This window comes from Labrus bergylta, chromosome 10 (assembly GCF_963930695.1).
Source record: "Labrus bergylta chromosome 10, fLabBer1.1, whole genome shotgun sequence".
Lineage (NCBI taxonomy): Eukaryota > Metazoa > Chordata > Actinopteri > Labriformes > Labridae > Labrus > Labrus bergylta.
Genome location: NC_089204.1, coordinates 28,753,282 through 28,775,742, shown reverse-complemented (window position 1 = coordinate 28,775,742; position 22,461 = coordinate 28,753,282). Strand labels below are relative to the sequence as shown.

General features: G+C 42.8%; 1 protein-coding gene across 3 annotated transcripts in view; it reads left to right on the top strand.

The window, feature by feature from the left end:
• mcu (mitochondrial calcium uniporter) overlaps positions 1-22,461 on the top strand; it is an 83,939-nt gene that overhangs the window by 2,839 nt on the left and 58,639 nt on the right. The window contains exon 1 of one of the 3 annotated variants that reach the window (XM_065959818.1): positions 20,490-20,636. The exons of the other annotated variants lie outside the window; for them this stretch is intronic. Within the exon in view, the coding sequence (XP_065815890.1) occupies positions 20,505-20,636 (132 nt within the window). The 5' untranslated portion in view covers positions 20,490-20,504. Of the gene's footprint in view, positions 1-20,489; positions 20,637-22,461 lie in introns of those variants that run through there. 3 annotated transcript variants of the gene reach the window in all.

Here is a 22,461-nt window from a genome sequence, read left to right as displayed (position 1 = left end):
ATTGTTTAGCACCAATACACCAAGTCAAATTCCTTGTATGTGTAAATGTACTTGGCAATAAACCCTGATTCTGATTCTGATCTGGAGGGAAGGTTTATGAGTTTTGGTGTTGCAAGTCTTTTGATTTCTGTCTGTAGTTGGAGCAGTTATTCTCTTGAGTTGTTTCATTGGCTGTATACAAGATAACAAGCCGTGTTTGAAGGAAAATTGGGGAAATAAAAACGTCTGAAATGCAACCTCTGAAACCATCCACTATCACCTGACAAAGAGTGAATCTAAGGTTTTTATTCATCTCTAAAAACAGGAATCTGAATTCAAGTGCAGCCAACTACACGGCTGTCGACGTCTCTTTACTTAAATTAGATTTCCTCCTCTCAAGTTGCTATTTGGACTGTAAACAAGGATGGAAGCACGATAAGGAAGTCTTGGCTTAAAAATCCCTTCTTATCTCACCTGGCGGCGGCTACACTGTTAGAAATGGACGTTGTTCCAAGAGGCCATATTGTCATCAGACGGTATAGACCATCGTCTTCGGAGCTTGGTTGCCATTTAGCATGAATATAAAATGTTCATAATGGGGAAATGTTCTTAAAAATACACAAAAGCAGCAATGAGGAGCTCAATTCCAAGAAACGAGATGACTAACGCTGCCTCTATGAAACGGTGTGATCATAATGGTTGAAGTCCTCCAAGACTCAAAAGCCGACCGTGGGCTCCAAGGTTCACATTTAACCTGCGACGGATTACCATTGAGTCAGCTGTCATATAAAAATAAAAGCGTCTGTCCTGACGTGTGGCGTGGGAGTTGAGTCACTGGGAACAATCAGTCCTTGTTGAGAAGGTTGTTTGAGCACATTTTGTGAAGTTTTTCCACATGTTGGACTGTTGGCTAAAAAAGGGAAATCAAGTAATGTTTTTTATTTCCTTTTTAAGCCGACATGTTCATTAAAGCTGAACGGTTGGTGGCTGCAGTGTTTGAGGCCGGGGGAGGGGGGGGGGGGGGGTCGAGACCCCCTCCTGGCTTTTAATCCAATCAGTGTAGGAGTAAACTAATTTATCCCCGCTGCCTTTCTCAGGCTCGGTGCAGAAGTTATCCGGATTAGTGCGATAAAGGAGCGACTGTCAGGCTGTAGCTTTGGTCTGCTGGAAAGGTGATCAGATGGTTGAATGATTGATCGACCTGTCCACTCCTGTCACTCTCATTGATGTGATTCGACACCTTTACGGACAATGTGGTGTCAAGAGGTCATTTATGATCTCACATTTACATGGATATGTATGGAGAGAAGAAAACACTTTGATGTGACACATGATGAATTGGACGTCCCGTTAGCTCTCATTCATGTGTCTGAGGCTAATTAAGAATATCGTTCTTCACTATGGAGTGTGATGATTGACAGGCGTGCGGCCTTCTCCTGTATGGAAAATAACCGGTCGCATTTTAGTGGCAGAGCTAAAACTGGGTCCTAAGACGCTGACTAGACTCGTCTCCTCTGTCGCCCCCCGGTGGTGGAATGAACTTCCAAACTCCATGTGATCTGCAGAGTCCCTCTGCACCTTTAAGAAAAAGCTAAAGACCCAGCTCTTTCATGAATACCTACTAACTTAATGATGATGGTCTCCATATTATTGATGATGATGATGGTAATGACGATGGTTTTTGTTTGATAACGACGACTTATAAGATGGTTTCTATACTGATTAGAGCTCTCAAGAACTGCCCTCAATGTTGTGCTTTGCCTCTGGTCACTTCCTGTCAGCACCTGTGTGTCCAATCAGACTCAAAGCTGATCGTTTGCTCTTACTCACATTGTTCCCTTTTTTCTAGATCCTTGCTTGTGTTGCTTACTTCTTGCTTCTTACTCTCTGATGTACGTCACTTTGGAGAAAAGAGTCTGCTAAGTGAATTGTAGATCTGGATCTGGAGTGTCTGTTCTCTTTTCTTTTCTGGTTCCTCTGCTGGAGAGGAGTCTTAATAGTATTTTGGTCGGCACAGCTGCACTGTTCCATCTCTTCATTGATATTGGATTACTATCTGAAGACTGAGGTTGTTTTAATGGGCGTGGAGTGCAACTTAGTGGGCTTTTTTTAGTGGCTGAGAAAATTGATCCGAGCCTTCCCTTTGGGGGTTTCGTACAATCCTGCAGGGCGAGTTCATACGATGGAGTCAAAGGGGATGCTAACAGAAATGATTGATTTGCTGATTTGATATTCCACTAAGTCAGTCAGTCCATATGCTGTAGCATGTTCAAGCTGATGGACTTTACATGCTAAAAAAAAAAATCCCATTAGCTTCCAGTGCCTGTATATAGGCTTGGGTAAAGTGACTCACTCTGTTCATGAGGGTAACATGAAGGTCTAACTTAACAAAGTCATGACGAGCCAAATGGACAAATTAAAACTTTGAATTAAGGGAAGGATGACATAAAAAAGGTCCCTGTGTCAGCACTGATAAGCATCCATCTTTCAGTATGATGATGTCAGATTAGGAACACTAGAGCTGAAACAGTTTTTAGATTACTAGATCCAAAGAAAAATAAATCCCCACATGTTTAATAATCAGTTATTTTGCTGGTTTAAAGCGATGTTTCCACTTTAAAATTTGTAATACTTCAAAAAATATTATTATTATAAGAATTATTTATTATTTAATATTTCAAAGTCGATCTAACTTTCAGCAGGGTGAACGGCGTCGCTCTCATGTCCACACAGTGCTCCGGTTTTGCCCTTTTACTGCACTATGTAACTTTGTCAGTGGGCCAAAAAGCGTTCCCTGCAGATCTTATTTCAGAACAGATTCAGACTGTATCGTTATCGTTGTGTCATTGTTCTGTCATTGTTGTGTCATCGTTGTGTCATCGTTGTGTCATCGTTGTGTCATCGCTGTGTCATCGTTGTGTCATGTTTAGCATCTTCACCGGGTGCAGAAAGTCGTCTAACCCCGAGTTACGTCTCAGGTTTGGAACCTTACAAACCTCTCTCAACTAGCATGTAATAAATGAGCCATGGCTTACAGATACCATCAATCATTTGAATAACAGAGATAGTATCGTTTTATACTTGGTGGTCTCGCGAGTATCCAACATTTTTAAAACCTCTAAAATGAGCTGTAAGGCACAGGCCTATAGAGCACTAAGCATTAGAAGCAGACCACAGATTATGGAGAGTAAAAACATTGATTAAATGTCAGAAATGTACACGTTTGGTTAGGCTAGCAGGGTACTGCAGTCCACTTCAGACTGCCCTCTCTCTCCCTGTTAGAAGATAGTTTGAGATAGCGGGCAGTGAACAGGAACTAGAGGACCGATCCTGTATGTCCAGGCAGGCATGTTAGCTCTCTGCTTTAGTGGTAACGGCCTCTCCCTGGATCCATTTTCCCTTCTGGAGTCGGCGAGTACAGTCTCCAAATTGTCACAGGAGAGAGTGTGACCCCTCCTATTTGTATTATTAGGAGCCATTTTCCAGAAATGAGGCCATGTTGCTACAACATAATATCCTTTGTTGTGTTAGTAAAGCAGTGTGCGCCTTTGTCAGGCTGTTTGCTCTCGTTTGTGTGTGTGTGTGTGTGTGTGTGTGTGTGTGTGTGTGTGTGTGTGTTTGTTTGTGTGTGTGGGCAGAGGATCAGGGTGAAAGGTATATATGGTGGAGCAGCAGTTTAATCATTTCATCATCAGAGAGGAGAACAACATATGAAGAGATATTACTCGTGTTCACTGCTACATTACAGAACAAAGCGGTGTGATGTCGTCCACGTCTGAACCGTTGTATTCATTCTTTGTTCCTGCAAACATCGGAGAGGAAAAACAGCTGTTTCAGGATATGCAGCATGAGCAAAAGTTTCCTGATATGAAATGTTGTCTAGAAACATTTCCTTCTAGTTTAACCCTCTCTTGAATGAATGTGGTGGAACAATTTGGCTGCAAATACACGGAGCACTAAACCAGTCGACCAGTGTTTGTCACATGATGTAATCTTCAAACCTTTAATTGGCCAGAAAGCCTCATTTTGCAACACGCTAACCAAGAGTTTAAATCATGTTTAAAATACAGAGGCCATGTAGCCGTTTAAACTCTTTTAACACTCACTATAAGAGCTTTCACACTTGCAGAAAACTCCTGAAAAGACTCTTGATACAGCTGAATTTTTCACTCAGACTTCACCCGGAGTTTCTCCTGACAGCACACCAAGTCTTTTTTTCCGCAGCAAGTCCGAGTGAACTGATGTGAGAACGCAGCAGGATATTCTCCAGAGAATTCACCTCTAGCCAATGGGAGGGGGTGGTGACGTTTATATCCTGTATACTGCTGCATGGAGCATAGACTGTCTGCACCTGAATAGTTGGATCTCTGTGCATGTAATGAACCTGCTGCATTATATTTTCTGCTCTCCAGTATGTTGTTCTCCACTCTTTTGTTGAAAGTGTGTTTCCATTGAACTTTAGAGGCGATCTAACATTTTCAACATATTAAGATTTTTAAAATCTTTTAGCGCGGTCCAGTCTTAAAGTGACAGCGTCTCTTAACTCCTCTTTTCAGGGACACCATTTAAAGATAGAGAGGTGTTTTTATTTGTTGAACCCTGTCACAACAGTTAGCAGGATGTTGTACTCGATGCTCAATAAGGGGTGGAGTTAGTTATGGAAGCATCTGTCATATCTGTTTTTTTTGTACCTACATTTATGTGTTAAACAAAAAGAAAAGCATGCTGCTGCAGATTATAAACGAGGCTGAAATAAAACAACGCTCCAAGTGTATGACCTCTGAGAACCTTTGAAACCTCACCCCCCAGATTCCTGTATTTTTGGGAAGAACTTCAGAAGAAGTAGGGATTTAGGGGGTAGTAAAATGGAGCTTGAGTTATTTGGACCTTGCAACGTGCAGGTATGAAGCACTTGGAAATCTCCTGAGGCTGAAAATGCTCCTAATATGTAATTTTCCCCGGCGAGGCTCCTGCTTTTAGTGCCTCCTCTCAGTGCAGTGTGGTGAAAATGACATGGATTGTCTCACCATCATACAAAATGACAAGTGGCTGTTGCCATATTTTCACAGTGATAAAATGCTGATGGCTTTAGCTGCCGTGTTTTTCTGACAGAGCTCCTGTCAGCTCGGGTGGCGTTCACCCCCGGGGAGCAGAAACTGGTACCGGAGCTGCATGGCTCACCTGGCAGGCTCACCTGCTCTGAAACTTCAGATTGGTGCATTTGTTCAGCTGTAGGCTTTTTTTAAAAACCATTTTTCTACAGTCTCCATCGTCCCTCTCGCTGCATCCAGTGTGATCAGGTTGACGGATCTGTGAGACGGTCGGCCTTCAGCCTGAAATTGGTTTCATCAGAGTCCAGTGTTTACTTTTGCTCAAATGAAGAGCACAAATATTTGATGGTGGAAACCAAAGAAATGACACTGTTACAACATTTCAACAGCTCATTAAATGGGTTATTATTCTACATTTAAATTGTATGTTTTAGGGATCGTCAAGATTTACTTTATTAAACCTGCAAGGGGAAATTCAATTTTTGCTGAAATACATACACATGCAACAACACGGAATCAAACAGGATCCGATGGACACGCACTAATGGAGAGATTTTAATGCCTTGCTCAAGGGCACCTGAGGATGTGAACTGGCACCTCTCCAGCTAACAGACCAGTCTTCCAGTCTTGGTCCGCACAGGGACTTGAACCAGTGACCCTCCCGTTCCCAACCCCAAGTCCTTGCAGACTGAGCTGCTACCTCCTGATACTCCTTTATATTCCCACAAATGTACAGAGTTCAAATTACTTTGGTTACATTTAAACTGTTAGAATTGATTTGTTTTAAAATGTTTTTGATTGTTAAAGTCTTAATATGTGATTGTTCACACTTAAATATAATAGAAATCAAGAATATCCTCTGAAAATAACTCAGTGAGTCATGACTGTCTACAATGGGTGTAACACCCGAGTCCCACTGTCTGTGATGTTTTCAGAGTTTTCAGAGTCCTATCTTCACTTTGTTTACATCGCCCGGACAGCCGGCTGACTCCTCCCCTCACGTATAAAAGTTGTTTAATTGAGGGACTAGAGAAAAGAAGAATAACATACTGTACTCACTGCTTAACTGTGTTTCTAGATCACGCTCATTTCAGGTAAATTTACATGCAGTGTGAAGATACCAGCAGAATAAAGATCGCTAGCATTAGCATGCTAACACAACAAAGCAGTGCCAGTTGTTTTGGTTTCATGCTGGTGCTCAATAAATAAAAATCTAAAGCCTTTAATTTGAAATAAATGATAACAATACAGGTGATCTGATTATTTCTTTAAAGCATCATTTATATTCTTTAATTAATTCCTTTGGTTTAGTGACTTACATACTCTATTAGCTCAAGAAGTTTAGACTCCAGGGATGAAAAAAAACATCAAACATACTCCAAAGAACTAAAAAAAGTCTGCACCGCATGCACTGACTCAACATGCAAAACAGCTTCTGCTGAGCTGCAGGTATTCGTACACCTACTCCATGAACAGCTGTTTGCTTTGTCACTCTATGACTGCATGCATTTTCAAAATCTTTTTCATTGTTTTTGTGCATGCAGAGAAACTGTCCCTCAGCTTCTCCCTCTGTGAGATCTCCAGACATGCCGCAGCCTGTCCTGCCCCCCCCCCGTGCTTTCTCCTGCTAATTTCCCCGCGCGCTCTCTGAGTCCATCGCGTCACCGCAACCCGCTCGGCTCGGTTACCTTTCTCGCGCTCACCAGCTGTTCGCCCTGCGGTCAAAGAGAAACGTCCTGAAAGGTGGACGGAGTTCAGAATTAGACTCCTACTGAAGAGTCCCGCCCCTTCCATCTGTCTCCCTGTTAGCATATACAGAGCAGCCATTATAGAGTTCCTGATAGGCCGAGGGGGCTGCATGCTTTCTGCAGTGTGTTGTTCATTACGGTGATGGCTTTGGCGCCTGAATGGATGAGACCTTTGTGATGGACAAAGTCCTCATTAGCACTGTGGAGGGTTTTCACCCTTGAGGTGGTAAATGACTGGTGAACCTCCGCCGTTGGCAGAGACTAATTAGCTGCTTCCCATGTTTTCTGTGTGGCCCAGCGTGTCTCCAGTCGAGTCTGGAAAGCACATTAACGGCAGGCCAACGTGTGTGTAATGTGATGATGGATGGAAGGGACGCTTGGTTACCCCCGCTCTCATCTCTCGGTGGCGTCCCCCTCTCGCCAGGAGGGGCAGGTGAGGCTGCCGACTACAACCTGAAGGTCATTGGCAGACGCATTAGATATGCGAGTGGGCACATTATTGTGACGGCGAAAACTAATCTGTGGCAATGCCAGGGTCCAAATGAGCGGTGGGGATTCTTTTAGTCTGAGCACAGTTTAGTTTAGAATGAAGCTCGGCGACGCCCACATCTGTCAAAGATCGACAGTTATTCAATTCAATTCAAAAACCTTTATTTGTCCCCGGGGGTCAATTCAAAGGCACACAGAGCAGTAAATTAACAACAGTGAAGGTAGACGAAACATTTTAAACCTAAAATATAAAGTGTCAATTTAAATACAACTTAAAGCTTAAACTTAACTTAAAATACAAAATATAAAAGAGTAGATATAAGTGGACAGTGATTGGACTAACAGATGTAAACAGAACTATGTGCAGTAAACGAGAAATAAATATATATATACAGAGCTATGTGCAAGTAGGCAAATACTAAATAATAAGTTATAAGGAGCATGGAGAATAATGGAACAACAGAACTAATATAATATAACTATAAAAGGTAAATATGAGATAAATAAAGTGACCGTAGTGCAATGATGGATAAGAAACAACAGGAATAAAGTACATAGTTTATACATACACCAAAATTTGGAATGACATTCCCCATCACATTAGAACTTTACCATCTACCTCATATTTCAAAAATACATACAAACAACACCTTCTCCACACTTACACCTGCACTCATGTATTGTTCATGTACTGTTCGCAGTATCTGTACTGCTTCTATGTGTCTGTATCTGCCTATCCCAGGCTAATGTCCTGTAAATGTGTTTGTCTTGACGTGTCATGACTGTGGTTTATGTTTCATGTTCTGCAGAACAGGAACCTGCTGGAAACCAGTTTTAAACTGAGTCAGGCCCGTTAAACTGTAACTTAATGTTACTTTTAAACTTTCCTGTATAATAAATGAAATGAAATGAAATGAAAAAGTAACCAGAACTGTCTGAGTACTGATATAAAATGGATAGAATAAGGTGATGTAGTGCAGAGGCTGTTAAGGTGCATGGCAAATAGAAAAGGACGTGTGGACGTGTTCCCACATGGAGGTGTTTTCTGTGGTTGTGTGTGGGTCACTGGGTTTGTCTCCTCCACTCCTAAAACTGCCTGACTACAGCTCTGTTAGCGTGCTAACTCCATAGACTGTACAAATTAAAAAAACGCTAAATGCTAACACCTGCACTTCAGTTTGTGTTCGGTCTCTCTCTCTTGATGCGTTCTTTGGTCGTCCTCTGATCATGACTCTTACTCTTTCAGTCCAGTAAGTAGGCTACTATGATTGTAGCTGTGGGCTTCTTTGAACTTGAAAAAACATGTTATATTCATCTCATCACTCTTTTTTACATCTTGATTTACATAAAACCTTGGGAACTTTCAAATCAGACAGGAGCAGCAGAGTACAATGGATGAACTGTTTGTTTTACCTGCAGGCCAGAAAGACTAAACAATAGGACGCCCGTTGTTGATAATGGACTCGGCCGCCTTCTCTCCTTTTTGCATTTGACTTCCGGTAACTCGCAGCGGGTCAAACGTTCAGTCCTCACTGTAGATCGTTTTAAAGACCAAGTGGACTCTTACCGCAGCTTTGTCACCGATCTGTTTCTGAAGCCGCTCGTTTGACATTTTGTCTTCTTGGAGCTCAAAGTGAACACATGTAGCAGACAGATTAAAAGGCCCATTTCTTTTTTGACCCACCAACCCTGAGACGTGGAGACGACTTGTTCTTTAACAGGGAGCCGCACACTGAAGGGTAACTTACAGGTGTTTGCAACCATATCCCACAAGACAGAATGAAAAATCAGTTCAAGTCTGTGAAATTAAAAATGAATCGTGAGCCCTTTTTTTTTTTTTTTTACGGCGACGGACGCTATCTGCCTCTGACTTCTGTGTACGAGGTCGTCCAACTCACAGAGACAACAGGTTGAAGATTTAGCAGAAAACGAGGCTCTGCCATCGACGATAACTCGGCGGTATGCTCTGTATATTTGCAAACCAATTTAGCATTTAAAAAAAAAAACATATTGATTGTTGTCCTTTTGCATCCAGTGGAGTCGCCCCCTACTGGCTACAAGGAAGAATGCAGGTTAATGCCACTTCTTCATTGGCCTCACTTTTTAAAAGTAGACTACATGTCGTCTTTTCTAGTCCGAGCTCTCGTTTATAAGAAAAGGGAAAAGATGCATCGTTCCCTGTCACCAAACTGACCCCGCCTTGTTTCAGCGTGCTTGAACCGTGCCCCCGCTAAATATCTAGAGTCTCTAATATGCAGCTAATTAGAGCGCGAGGCGGAGGGGCCGACCTCTCCTTCAAACCAGTATTGATTGTAGAAGTTCATGGTGAGTTAAGACGAGCGGCTGAGGAGGACGGATGCTCGCTGTGTGCAGGGACATCGTCGACTGAGTGATGGGTGGAGACTAATTCAGCTTCTGATGAATAGAGGGTGTCGTTTTCAAAATGGTCTCATGTCTCATCTGCCTTTTCCTAAAGCAAGAAAAGAAGAAGCAGCAGTAGCTCAGAGTGGAGGGAGTTGGGTTTGGAAATGCAGGGTTGCCAGTTCAAGTCCTGGTGCGGACTAAGGCTGTATCCGAATTGTCAAGTACCTACTCAGCCTGTCAGTCAGCCTGTTTAGTACCTACTGTTCAGTAGGCAGATATTTGTGCCTACCTCTTCTGATTCATTCAGTGAGGAAGTGACGTCATTTACGTTTCCCGAACCGGCCACATTCACCCGTTTTATTTTATATTTTTTAGCTTTATTCAAGAAGAGTAATGCTCATATACAGTCAGGTAAACAAAAACAATATCACAATGTAAATCAAGTCAAAGATTAAATAACTAAATAACATACAGTACATAAAGAACAAATGAAAGACAGTAATATACAGAATATAAAATAAACCAATAAAGACATTTAAATAGTGAACTCATTATTTAAATAGTGAACTCATTATTTAAATAGTGAACTCATTATTTAAATAGAGGGGGAAAGGTTTTATAATAATGCAGATATTTGTTTTATTTTCTGTTGTTAATTTAAAGTAGTGATTTCAATCGAGACTTTAACTGTAGATTAAAAATTGATTAAATTAATCCACGCTCGTTTGTTTTGATTTGGAAGTGGATGTGACGTGACGATTTACGTTTAATTTCGCACAACATTGTGGGTTAAATACAATTCATTTCCTGAAAGCACGCATCTGATCTATACTGCATAAAACCAGGAAGTTAGTATCCATACTGAAATGTTCAGTATACTGAAACTCCATACTGAATAGTACGTACTGCCTACTGAACTGTGGATATTCAGAAAGGGCCTCAGTGTTGATGTTAGTCTGGTAGCTGGAGGGGCCCCCCAAACCAGCTCGCTCTGACATCTCTCCACTCCAACACAGTGTAAAAACAGAATTTCCCCTCGTGGGATAAATTAAGTATTTCTTCTTCTTCTATCGAGGTTTGGACAAAAAGGTTTTTTAAACATTTTAAATTCTTAGATTTCTTTTTTTACACCACATGTTTTTAAACGATACATTTGTCATTGTCATGATCTGACGTTTGTGAAGTCCTTTTGGTGTCTCATAAAGATGCGATACTGACACACAGAGATCAGCGGAGGTGACGCTGTCTGAACTGCACAAACTCAACGGCCAGTGTTAGGTACTGAAACGCTGACGATGCGCTTTTGTAATTAAGACAGTATGACGGAATTTGCCTGTAAATTAGGAAAATGAATACAGGAGATTTCCTAATATTGGGTGCTTTGGGCTTCCATCTTTCCCCATGTGGTATAGAAACATCCATCAATATGATTTGGATGTTTATTAATACTGTTTCTAGGTTTAAAAGTCTGGTATCTGGTAACCTCTCAGCCTCCTGATAGCACTGTTTTCTCTGAACCCGCTCTGCCACTTATCTACATTTCTCTGGTTTATTGAATGGAGAACTGTATGATATCTCTGACAGATCCATAAATTACAATTGTGCGGTGAAAAGCAGAAAAACAAATCATATCGTGGCGGTGCAGAAAGAGGCGAGTCATCGCTGTCAGACAGCAGGCGGCCTGAGCGACGGATCTGGCTTAAACAGCGTGGCAGCTCTTAATTGGAATTGGTAACATGATGTGTGTGTGAATGAATGAAGGCTGTGTTTACTGACGCAGTGAAAGGGCTGGGAAGCTGTTCAGAGGAAGGCTGGGATTGTGTGATGTGAGGATTCCCCTCGGCCTCGGGCTCACCGCTTTCAAGCAAAGAGAGAGTCTGGGTGAGAAGGGCTTCTTCTTCTGCTCATTACAGATTTCTGCTTTTCACTGCCAGCACAACTGAGACATAGGATTATTATAGCATGTGTGCAAACTCAGAGGACCTCGGAAACGAGAGTCCAATCAGGTACAGTCGCCCAATCTGGGGGGTAGAGAACGGCTGCCATCTTTTACCCTACAAAAATAATGAGAGAAGAATTCATCTGAGTGAGATCTCTCAGGTAAGATGGTGGAGCATTCAAGATCCCTGACGACGGATATCTTCTGATAATTACTCTGTAAATTATTCATGCGTGTATACAAGTCACTCAGAAACTCTGTCGGAAGAATAAGTGATCCATTATTGAGCGTGCAGGGGCAGAATTCTGCTTTATTAGGTCGCAGTTTAACTAAAAGAAAAAAAGGTTGATACAGGGTGCAAAATCAAAGAAAGACGGACCCCTGCAAACTTAAACATGCTAATGGCGCTCTAATCACCTGGATGCCGCCCCTCCCCCCTGCTGCTCAAGCTCATAAGTAGTCTCTTGGTTCCTGCTGGATCGATGCACGGGTTAATGGCAGGAGGGCTCGGCATCTTGGAGTCTGTTACACCTTGACCTGATTTAAGATCTCTGAGACGCAGAGACGCTCTCTCTCCTCTGCTTCAGGGACGTCTCCATGCATTTTGATCTGTGCGGTGTCGGGTTGCCGGGGACATGAGCGCTTCGCTGGTCGTGGTTAAACAAGGATGTATGCAGGGGTGTGACATCATTGCTTGTGTTTAAGGTCGTTGTGGCTGTTGGGACTGAGCGTGTGAGACTCCATGTTGGTTTAGTGAAGAGTGAGCCAAGTAGGCTGCTGTTTGTTTCCTTTTTAAGCTTTTAGCCACCTTTGCTCTTTTTCAGTCCTGCGGTGGTTTGCACGCTGCACTCAACGCCATCACAATAGAACCTGTTCAAACCTGCATTAATATAAATATACTACATGACAACTGCACAAACATGTGGATTTGACCTCCTCTTAATGTTCACATGAAATGAAATAGACATTTAAAAACTCCTCCTGCAGTAAAGGTCTCTTTATAAATCAGCACCAAATAAAACGGCTTTATTATTTTATGTTTTTTTAGATATGTTTTGGACCTTTCTGCCTTTAAATAGGTCGGCTGAAGAGAGACAGGAAGTGTGGGGAGAAGAGAGCGTGAGATTCAAACCCACAGCCTCTGCAGTGAGGACTATAGCCTCTGTACATTTGGCACGCAACATAACCGCTAGGCCAGCTCTGGCTCAGTTCTATTTACAATTGAAAAATAAAGAACTAATAAGCGGGGGGGGGGGGGGAGGGGGAGGGGGAGGGGGAGGGGGGGAAGTGATTGTCATTGTTGCCCCAGTAAAGTTTTAAAAACAGCACAGCGCTCCTGTCTAATAGAACATCTTTGGTCCTGTGCTCGCAGCCTATCACAAGCTTGTGTTTAGGGTACTGCTGTGGTGGGCTTGCTGGTCTGACCCCGGGTCCTTTAGCTTTCTGAAAATTCGGCCCCCTGAATAATAGAACTGGATAGCCCTGCGCTAGGCTATCGGGCGCCCCATAGAACGCCTTTAACACGAATGAGGCGGTTAGCAGTTAAAGCTGTCACTGTGTTTTTGTCTCCATGAGCTCACATCATCGATCCTTATTGGCTACTTTAACTGTCAATCAATATCCAAAACAAAGCCCCGCCCTTCCTTATTCTGATTTTAAAGGAAACCAGGAAATATTCAGAATCGAAGAAATTACTCTGCAAGCTGCCTCACACAAACGTTTTTATGATTGAAGAAAATCCAAAAGAAGGATTAAAAACCGAACGCTGGGTAGAAATAAAAACGAAAGATATGAATGGTTCTTTAAGTTGTGGCAGATGCAGCTTCTAGGTATTAAAAGGGATGGAAATATCCGACAAAATAAGAGTAGACATTTATTTATGGATTTATGCATTTACTTTTTATCGGATTTCCAACATAAACATGTGTACAATAATTGAAGCTGGAAGATGATAAGTAGATAAAAAAAAGTTCTAGTGAAACACAACAAGTAGAGCAAAGCAGACAAATAAAGGAGCAGCCTGACATTTAGGATATAGACTCTGGAGAAATGATCCAACATCTGGATGGGTTTGCACCAAAGTTGTCAACATTTTTGATACTTTTATACTTTTTATGACCACAATATTTTATAAAATAAAAAAACTTTAAAGATGACCTTTTGACCTCTGATCCCCATTTTTAAACTCACATATAGTGTAACAATGCTGGATCCCCAAACGAGGGCAAAGTGTCAGATCAAGAGGTGAACGTACAGTATGTCGGAGTAATCCCAGGATGAGCCTGCAGACGGCGCTAAAGATAATTCCCCGATGTGAAACCAGGAATTTCAGGAGACGTAAACCGGTGAAACCTCTGACATAGACTCTCTTCTCCCAGCACTGGAGAGCAGCCCTCCCCTGACAGCCCTGCAGCGTTCTGCCTCCTAGAAAGCTGACCAGTCAGAAGAGAGTGTTCGGTAGGGGATGGCCTTAAAGAGACAGCAGCTGAAACAAATCAAGCCGTCTAAATGGAACAAATGCATCAGCAGTGTTTTGGATGTAAACATTTCCTGCTCCTGACGGTGTGAAGACGTTTGTCTGCATCTTTTTGGTATTTTAAAAACAAGAAATCAACCATGTAGGACGCCTTGGCCTTCCACTTCTGTAGCTGTGGTGTTGATAATGTTAGATTTGAAGTAGAAGTACATCAGTAGTTGATCGTTCTGGTATTAACAACCTTAGTGTGAGGATCCTGACGTCCAACAACAACAACTGCATCAGAAAATCAACAAATCCCGCTGAAGGTGAGGAAGGTGTTCAGTGGGCACATCGAAGCTTGTGGTTGCCTGGCAGCTGCTTAGAGACGACATTCGCTCTGAAAAGGTCACGACAGGAGAAAGGGATGTCTGCCACCCACAAAACCACACGAGCACCCTGCAGAGCAACGGGAAGCTTCAACACCCAAATCCTCAAATCCTGCACCCTCCCCTCTTCACTTTCTCCCAGCACCAGATTGCACTTCACCTGAAACGAGCTGCCTGTGTTTCCTGACAGACAGCCTCATTACACACAAGCAGAAGTTAGGACTGGAGATTGATCGGCCTGTGAGCTCATCCCTTTGAGTCAATGAGCCCCGGTAAAGCAGGCCTCAGTGTTCGGCCTGGCGCCTGCTTTGTTTGCGCTGTAATTACCCAGATTGTAGCAGAGCCGTGGTCGGACACACGAGCACACACAGCCCAGGGAGGAAACAAAACAAGATGCACACCTCAGTCCAACAATGGCCTCTTAAGTCCCATTGTTTAATTAGTCCTGATTAGCAGATGTTCAAATATCGCCCCGAGCTTGTATCTCTCCAACCTGATGACTGGTGGATTTTGAGATATTGTTTGGCGGGCTGCACCTCAAATCTAAGTCGTTTTATTTATTTATTTATTTATCTAATTAGGACAGTGCACATTAATCAACATATCAACAAAATAGTATCCATGTAAATATGCCGGAATTAGCACAAAAGCTACATTTCAACTTTCAAACCTAACAAAAAACATAAAACAAATACAATTACAGGACAAATTGGACACAGTCGTCTGTTCACCCATTGTAGACAGTCATGACTCACAGAGTTATTTTCAGAGGAGATAATTTCTATTATATTTAAGTGTGAAAAATCACAGAAAGACTTTAAGCCTCGTTTGTTTTAATGACCTCCTGCATCAGAAGGAGCGGATCAATGGCTGCAGACGCATGTGAAAAAAAGGCACAAGAGCCGAGCTGGAGATCTGGGGTCATATGGACATGAGGGTGGGGGGTCAAATATGTGATGGGTGCAGTGGGGGGGTTAAGACCGTCTTCTGCTGCCTCAGCACTTTGAAGGCTCACACACACACACACACACACACACACATGTCATTTTAACGGTGGTCTTTATACCCTCTGTGGACTCGAGGTTCTGACCAGATAATCCTTTTAGAAAGATATTATATAAATGTAACCGACCGGGGAAATACGGTCAAATGATCACATCCCAGTTCAGAATATAAACGGAGGCAGGAAGGTGAACATGGAGGGTTTCTGTTGACTGACCGCCCTGCTCTTTATTTGATTTTGTTCTTTTTCCCTCCACACACACACACACACACACACACACACACACACACACACACACACACACACACACACACACACACACACACACACACACACACACACACGGAGTCTGTTGATCTCATGTGCTCTTTGTCACTAAGCGGCTACACCCCGACATCAAACAGCAAGAGACTACACTCATAACGATGCTTTGAGAGTATCACTAAAGAGACCTCGACGGTGCTACTTATTTATATATGTCTTTAAATATGAATCATCAGCTTTCACTGTCTGTGTAGATTTCTTTGTATCGTGCTCTCCCCTTCTCTCTCTCCTCCAAACACTTCCCGTCTCTCTTCAGCCGTCCTCTAAAGGTGAAAAGTCCCAAAACATATATTAAAAAAAACACAAGAACAACACAAAAAAGGTGTCTACCCACAAACCCTTCACAATAAAAGTCCCCGCTATTATGTCCTGTAGTTGAAAAGCTTTTATTGTGAAAGAGTCACGTCAGGAAATGGGATGTTTTCAGCAGCAGCTTAGAGATGCAAAACTTAAAAACCACAGATTCAGTCACAAGATACAAAGTCATTAAAGAGACGGTGACCTGTAAGAACATCTGATCTCACACACACACACACACACACACACACACAGACAAGTTGAACGGGGCAATGCAGGCGTGTTAGAGAGGAAGAAGGAGGGTCATGATGCGTGAACAGGCATTCAGAAAACAACATGCTGATGTGAAATTTGCATATCTCAGATGAAGGGCTCTCTGACTCGTTCATCTCTAGTCACAGGTTTGACATCGTCTCTATTGTCATTTGAGCCGACTCATCCATCATGGCGTGCACTAAAACACCGCGTCATGCTTTACAAAGTGGCACTCAGAGGGGACGGTGTGTTCGAGACAGATCATATCTCGTCTGTGCTCAAAGGCACCTCCAGGAAGTGAATGGCTCCTTTGTTGATGAACTTTGTGACGTTGAAGATTTCCCCGTTCTTCAGTTTTTTTTGTTTTCTTTGGGTTCAAAGAAACTCCTCAAAGTGTTGACTCACAGCCGCACGAGTGCACGGGGTTTTAATACCAGATATCCAATTATAAGAGCGGCAGCGTCTTAAGTAGCATGATGGTGTTTGAATTAAACGATGGCGACTCGTGGTCTCATTAGCGGTCATTGAGAGTGAGTGTCTTTGTTAATGAAAGCTGACAGCCGTAATCAGCGTTTCTCGGTCATCGAGTTAACTTAATGCTGTTTGTGGGAGCTCATCTTTACTGCAGGGTGGAATAAATAAGCACGGCATGAATGTGGTCATATAGAGGCTAATGCTAATTAACAACATCAGCTAAAACGGAGAGGACTTTGAGTTTTCCAGACTTCAGCTGTGGAGGTGATGAGGGCTCTGCTCTGCTCTGAGCTGCAGGTGTGACACACTCATATTATGAATCTAATATTTGTACAAGTGGAAGTAAACATCTTGTTGTTTTTTTTGCATCTGTGCACAAACATCCTCTTGATTGATTTAGAGCAGGGATGGGCAACTTCTGTCACAGCAAGGGGCCACATTCATTTAATTCTCACTGCCAGAGGGTCAAATTGTAGAATACAAAAAACGATTACAGTCGATTATGTCTCAAATTTAACTCGACATATACCAGCAATCAAATATTATTATGGACATATTTCTGTTTTTCATGATTTCATGGCTGATTTTGTCAAGTTTTCTTCATGTTTCCAATTAATTGATATGTAAAAATTGACCTGAGGGCCACATTGAGGGTTGATGGGGGCCACATGTGTGGGGCAACAGGTGGCCCAAGGGCCACCTGTTGCCCCACCCCTGATTTAGAGGGATAAGTCATTGACCTGGAAAATGCCCCTGTTGGTCTCCTCATCCTTATTCCACACACTGAAAGTCAAAAATGGTCAGCGGTGCCCCAGCTTGCCCCTCTGTCGTCACACCGCTGTCTGCCATGAGAACCCGTCGGGTTGAAACGCACACAAGAAGCTTCTCACAACTTCACACTCAAAAAAAAAAACCTGCTTGTGTTGTGACACAGAGGGAATGTTTGTCAGCAGTTTTTTTTGTGAGCGCCTGTTCAAAGCCTGTGATTGAAATGAAGCTGTGAGCAGAGAGAGCGGCGGCGTGGAGATACTAGACATTTCCATTTCTCACTGTGCTCTTACTCATCCTCTGCCAGCTAGCTAGCGCTCCATCGCTGCACTATAAATAAGAGTGAGGAGACGGTGGAGATACATTTCCATAGAGGCGCTCTCTTCATCAGGCGCTGGTTTTATGGAAGTTGTGGAGGCTGGTATGTGTTTACATTCCCTTTCCAGCTGTGAGGAAAGTGTTGCCAAGGCAATTCAGGAAAAACATCCCTCAGCTTTCTGCAGCAACAGAATCCACATTTAGCTTTGGAAACAGTGTGGAATAGTCTGGTAAAGTTTGCATCGCTCTGCCCTGCTTCACTCCACACACACACACACACACACACACACACACACACACACACACGTATGCAGGTAGTATGCAAAGCAAACACAGCACTGCGCCCTCGCCTCTCGCATGCGAATGTCGTTGTGTCGACAGACTCGCAGACGCAGATTTGAGTTTGTGTGGTGGAGTCTCATGACTGTGCTGGCAGCCTGTGTGAGACATGTGAACATGTCTGTCCTCTCTGTAATTCTTCTCCCATTAGCCCGCTCTTAAAGGTGACCACATGTCCAGCGTTTGGCAGCTGTACTGAATCATGTGAGTGTTTGTTTGTCTTCAGCTGTTTCCCAGGAACAACAACTGTTGTCTCCGACGTATTGATCGAAGAACAGGGAGGGGCTGTGTGACACTCCTCTGGCATTTGGATTGTGGATTTGAAGTGCTGTTTTCATAGAGCATGGAGACAGAGGGAAATATGTTGACATATTTTGTTAACCACTTCATATTTTATAAACTGTTTCCAACAAAAAGGGGAAAACTGCTTCCACAAGAGGCAGCAGAGTGCTGAAAGTCGCACAAAAGTACAGAAACTAATTCAAAACACAAATAATCAGACAGTCAGAGGATCATGGTCAGGGTCTTTATGTCTACTGAACATACTCAGTCCTGTTAAAGAACATCCTGAACAAATAGGAGTTCAAAAGAAAGAAAACAAAAGAACAAAGAAAGTCGTGTCTCCTGCTGCCTCTCTTGTGCTGGTAAAAAAACAATAGGCCCACCCAGGTGCATGCTGGTCCTCTACCTGCCTCTTACCTAAATAACCTCAGGTTCCCACAGTGTTACCCAAATACCTAACAAAAATACTAATGCAAAACTAAATTTACTAAACGAACAACTAGCAAAAGAAAATATTACCCAAATATCTATTCTAAATAAAGAAAACGTGTAGAACAATTAAATAAACAAGTAAACTAAATACCAAAACTAATTCTAACAGTATGTATATTGTGTTTTATTTTGAAACTGACCGGACGATCTATGCGTTTCTTTCTAACTTCCTGTCCTGGTCGATTTTTTTTCAGTCCAACTTGAAGCGTGCTTTCTACGGGCTACGTTAAAATAAACTCAGAGCACATTTGAAACGGATCAGGGCGCAGTGTGGCGCTCAGGAGACAATCTGCGCAGTTGCCGTGGAAACAGGAGCATCGACCTGAGTGGCAATCGAACGGCGCCGTATTGCGGACTTTGTAAAAATGGGCAGTTAGCCGAGATATCACATTATTTCAGACTAAATTTGTCAGTTTTGAGCGGTATGCACTTTGTCCCCTATGTAGATGTTAGTTCTCTGTAATCACTAGAGGACACTTTACTGATCCTAGATCAGCTCTGACACGGCCAGTATCCCATCATGCACTCATCACAGGTGAGACCTGTCATCCAATCACAGCCCCCCTCACATTCATCAGACCTGCAGCATCAAAGGCACCAAATGAAACATCTACTCTGAGGTGGGAAAGTTACATTTTGTTGCTTTGATTGCATCCTGTATGTAGAAGAACTCAGCGGTTCTTCATGTCTCTCTCAGCTTTTCTCTGTAGTGTCCCGTTCCTTCCCACAGGACAGTTATCAGTTTGTCACACAAAAGGTTACTGAGTTTTTTCCTCACAAAGCAGCCAACTGCATAGAAAGAAAGCACTTGTCATTCAGCCGGGGCCGTTACCCAGATCTCAGGTCTGCCTGTTGTTACTCTGGGAAAATAGTTAAAGCAGTGAGGGAGGCAGCGAGCTGAGCTTAGCATCAGAGCGGATCAGTGATGCACCTCCAGCTGAGCTTTCAACTCTACTTTACTGCCAGAGCCTTTACCGACCCGGGTCCTGAGGGGGAACCCTGGGAAATCCCAACCTGGACGTGAACTGGATGGGAAGAAAACGGGGTGAGGTGAGAGAGGGGGGGAGGAAGAGGGAGTTGAAGATGAGGTTAGGAGGATCTCTCTCTCTTTTTTTTTTTTAAGGAAATAACACCATAGTTGCAGTGTTCTTTTTGTTCCAGCCTTAGGCACCACTTTTTGAAGTAACACTGTACTGAGCTGTCTTGTAAATCCAGGTATTTTACACCTGCATTAGGGAGACGTGAGAGGAACTGCTTAGCAGAAATGAAGGCTGCATTTTACTCAGCCTTCGTTTTTAGAGAACTAAATATAAAGGTTCCTGCAGCTTTCCAAAGGTCCCGATGCTGCTGTTGCCTGGGAAACACTTTGCACAGTAAAAAAATATGTCCCTTTTTTTTATCCTAACAGAGAATCGAAGGTTATCCGTTTATTGTCTCCTGCTCTCTCTCTCTCTCTCTCTCTCTCTCTCTCTTCTCTCTTCATATCTGACGTCTTCTCATGTAAAAGGATCCAGTAAAACATCTCTCTTGTTGCAGATATGTTCTCAGTTAAAAGCCTCGGCTCTCCGGCTCTCTGGCTCTCCGGCTCTCCGGCTCTCCGGCGCTGCCCGGCTCTCTTCACTTCCTTTCCGTTCAGTCAGTCGGCTCTTTGGAATAAATGTAACGCTACGGTGAGCAGGCTGTGGCACTTTTCATTCCCCATCTTGAATTATTGAATTGCCTATGAGGCTTTCCTTCAAATTAAAGCTTCCTTTGATGCAAAATTGAATATAAATTCTGTCAAATATCATTTGAAGAGTATTTCTGCTTCTCAGTTTTTTGTTTTATTTTATCACCAAAAAGCCCACAAGGGGGAAAATGCATAAAGTCTCGTCTCTGCAGTCTGATGCTTTATTGCTATTTGGCTCATAGAGCTCTCTCTCTCTGCAACCCTGCGTTTCAGCTTCCATCTTCCTACGCTGCCTGCACAGAACAGTTTGTATGTCTGAGGCAGTGGGAGTGTCAGAGACGGTCAGGTTCATGGAGTCTGCTCTCAGATCCTGAAACGAACAGACATCGGGATTCATTGATCACAATTATGGCTGCTGGGCTCTCCAGCTTCTGAAGGGAGAGAGAGCGACTGAAAGGCCGCCACGGTTTGACTGAACATCATAATGCAGATTTGACACGAGTAAAAAAGTGCAGGCTACGTCAGGCCTGTCTTTAAGAGGAAGAGAATACAACTTTGAAAATGCTCGTTCACTGGATGGAGGTCAATCAATCAATCAGTTTTTATTTGTATAGCGTCAACTCATAACAAGTGTTATCTCGAGACACTTTACAAAAAGCAGGTAAAAGTTATTTTCTGTCTGGCAGGCCGTCAACCAAACAATCTCAAGGAGCCTGAGAGAGCTCAAGAGCTCCCAGGAAAATAGGTGGTTAGTGGCTGAGTCAGATCGATCGTTTAGAACGCTGAATCTAAATGCTGATTGGCTTTCTGAAGCTTTCTGAAACACTGAAGCGTCAGTGTTTATCCAGCTCTGCATGGGTCTGTAAACCTTTCTGTGTTCTAACCTCTCTCCATTTTTCAAAAGCATCTCCAATATTGATCCTAGTTTGAGCACGTTTCTGCTCGTGGAGCTTATTAGAAACATGCAGAGGCTTTTTAGGTCGGGTACAATCACTTCTATCTGAACCACTTCTCTTGACCGCTTCCATCACTGCAACACCTGTTGACCTGATAACTGCTCTCATATCTGACAAACTGAGGGGCGTCCAAAACGGCCTTCTGGGGGGTCGCCTTAAAAGCGCCTACCTTCTGTGGTCCAAACAAATCCAGAGCATTCAGGAGCAGAATCTAAAGTTAGAAGGAGGACATACTGGCTGTTGCATTGTTGTCAGAGAAGCCAGCACTTCAACATAGCATGTTTCCTTAATGATCAGAGAGTAAGATCACTTTATCATCTCACTCTCTACACATCTCACTGATTGGAACTTTAAATAATCAATATTAAATAAATGCCTTTTTTGCATTTTAACAATGTCACTTTTAAACCTACACAAACGTCATTGTTGTTGTTAGACAAGCCTAATGAAATGTTTTTAACCTCTTCATAAATCATAACATCGTTAAAGACAATGAATGTGTTTTGAGTTTCACAGTTTGACACACTCAGACTAAAAGTAGTGGGGAAGGGTGCAACATGTACATGTAGTGAAGTTATATAAGATCATCTGTGTGTGTGTGACACAGACAGAAACATCGAGGTCGTGTTAAGTATAGAGTGTATTATCTGAGCATGTCTTTGCTTTAGAGTTTGTAACAACGATAGATTTTTAAACTTAGATACGATACTGAGTAAGACTCCAATGATATCGATACCTGTTTCAATTCCACAGCAACACAAATAGAAGTCTTATTGCACAACTTGCACAGTTAGGTTGGCAATGATTGAGCACCAAAATGTTGCCAACACATTTATGCAATTGAGACGGCGCTCTCTCTTTCTTTCTTTG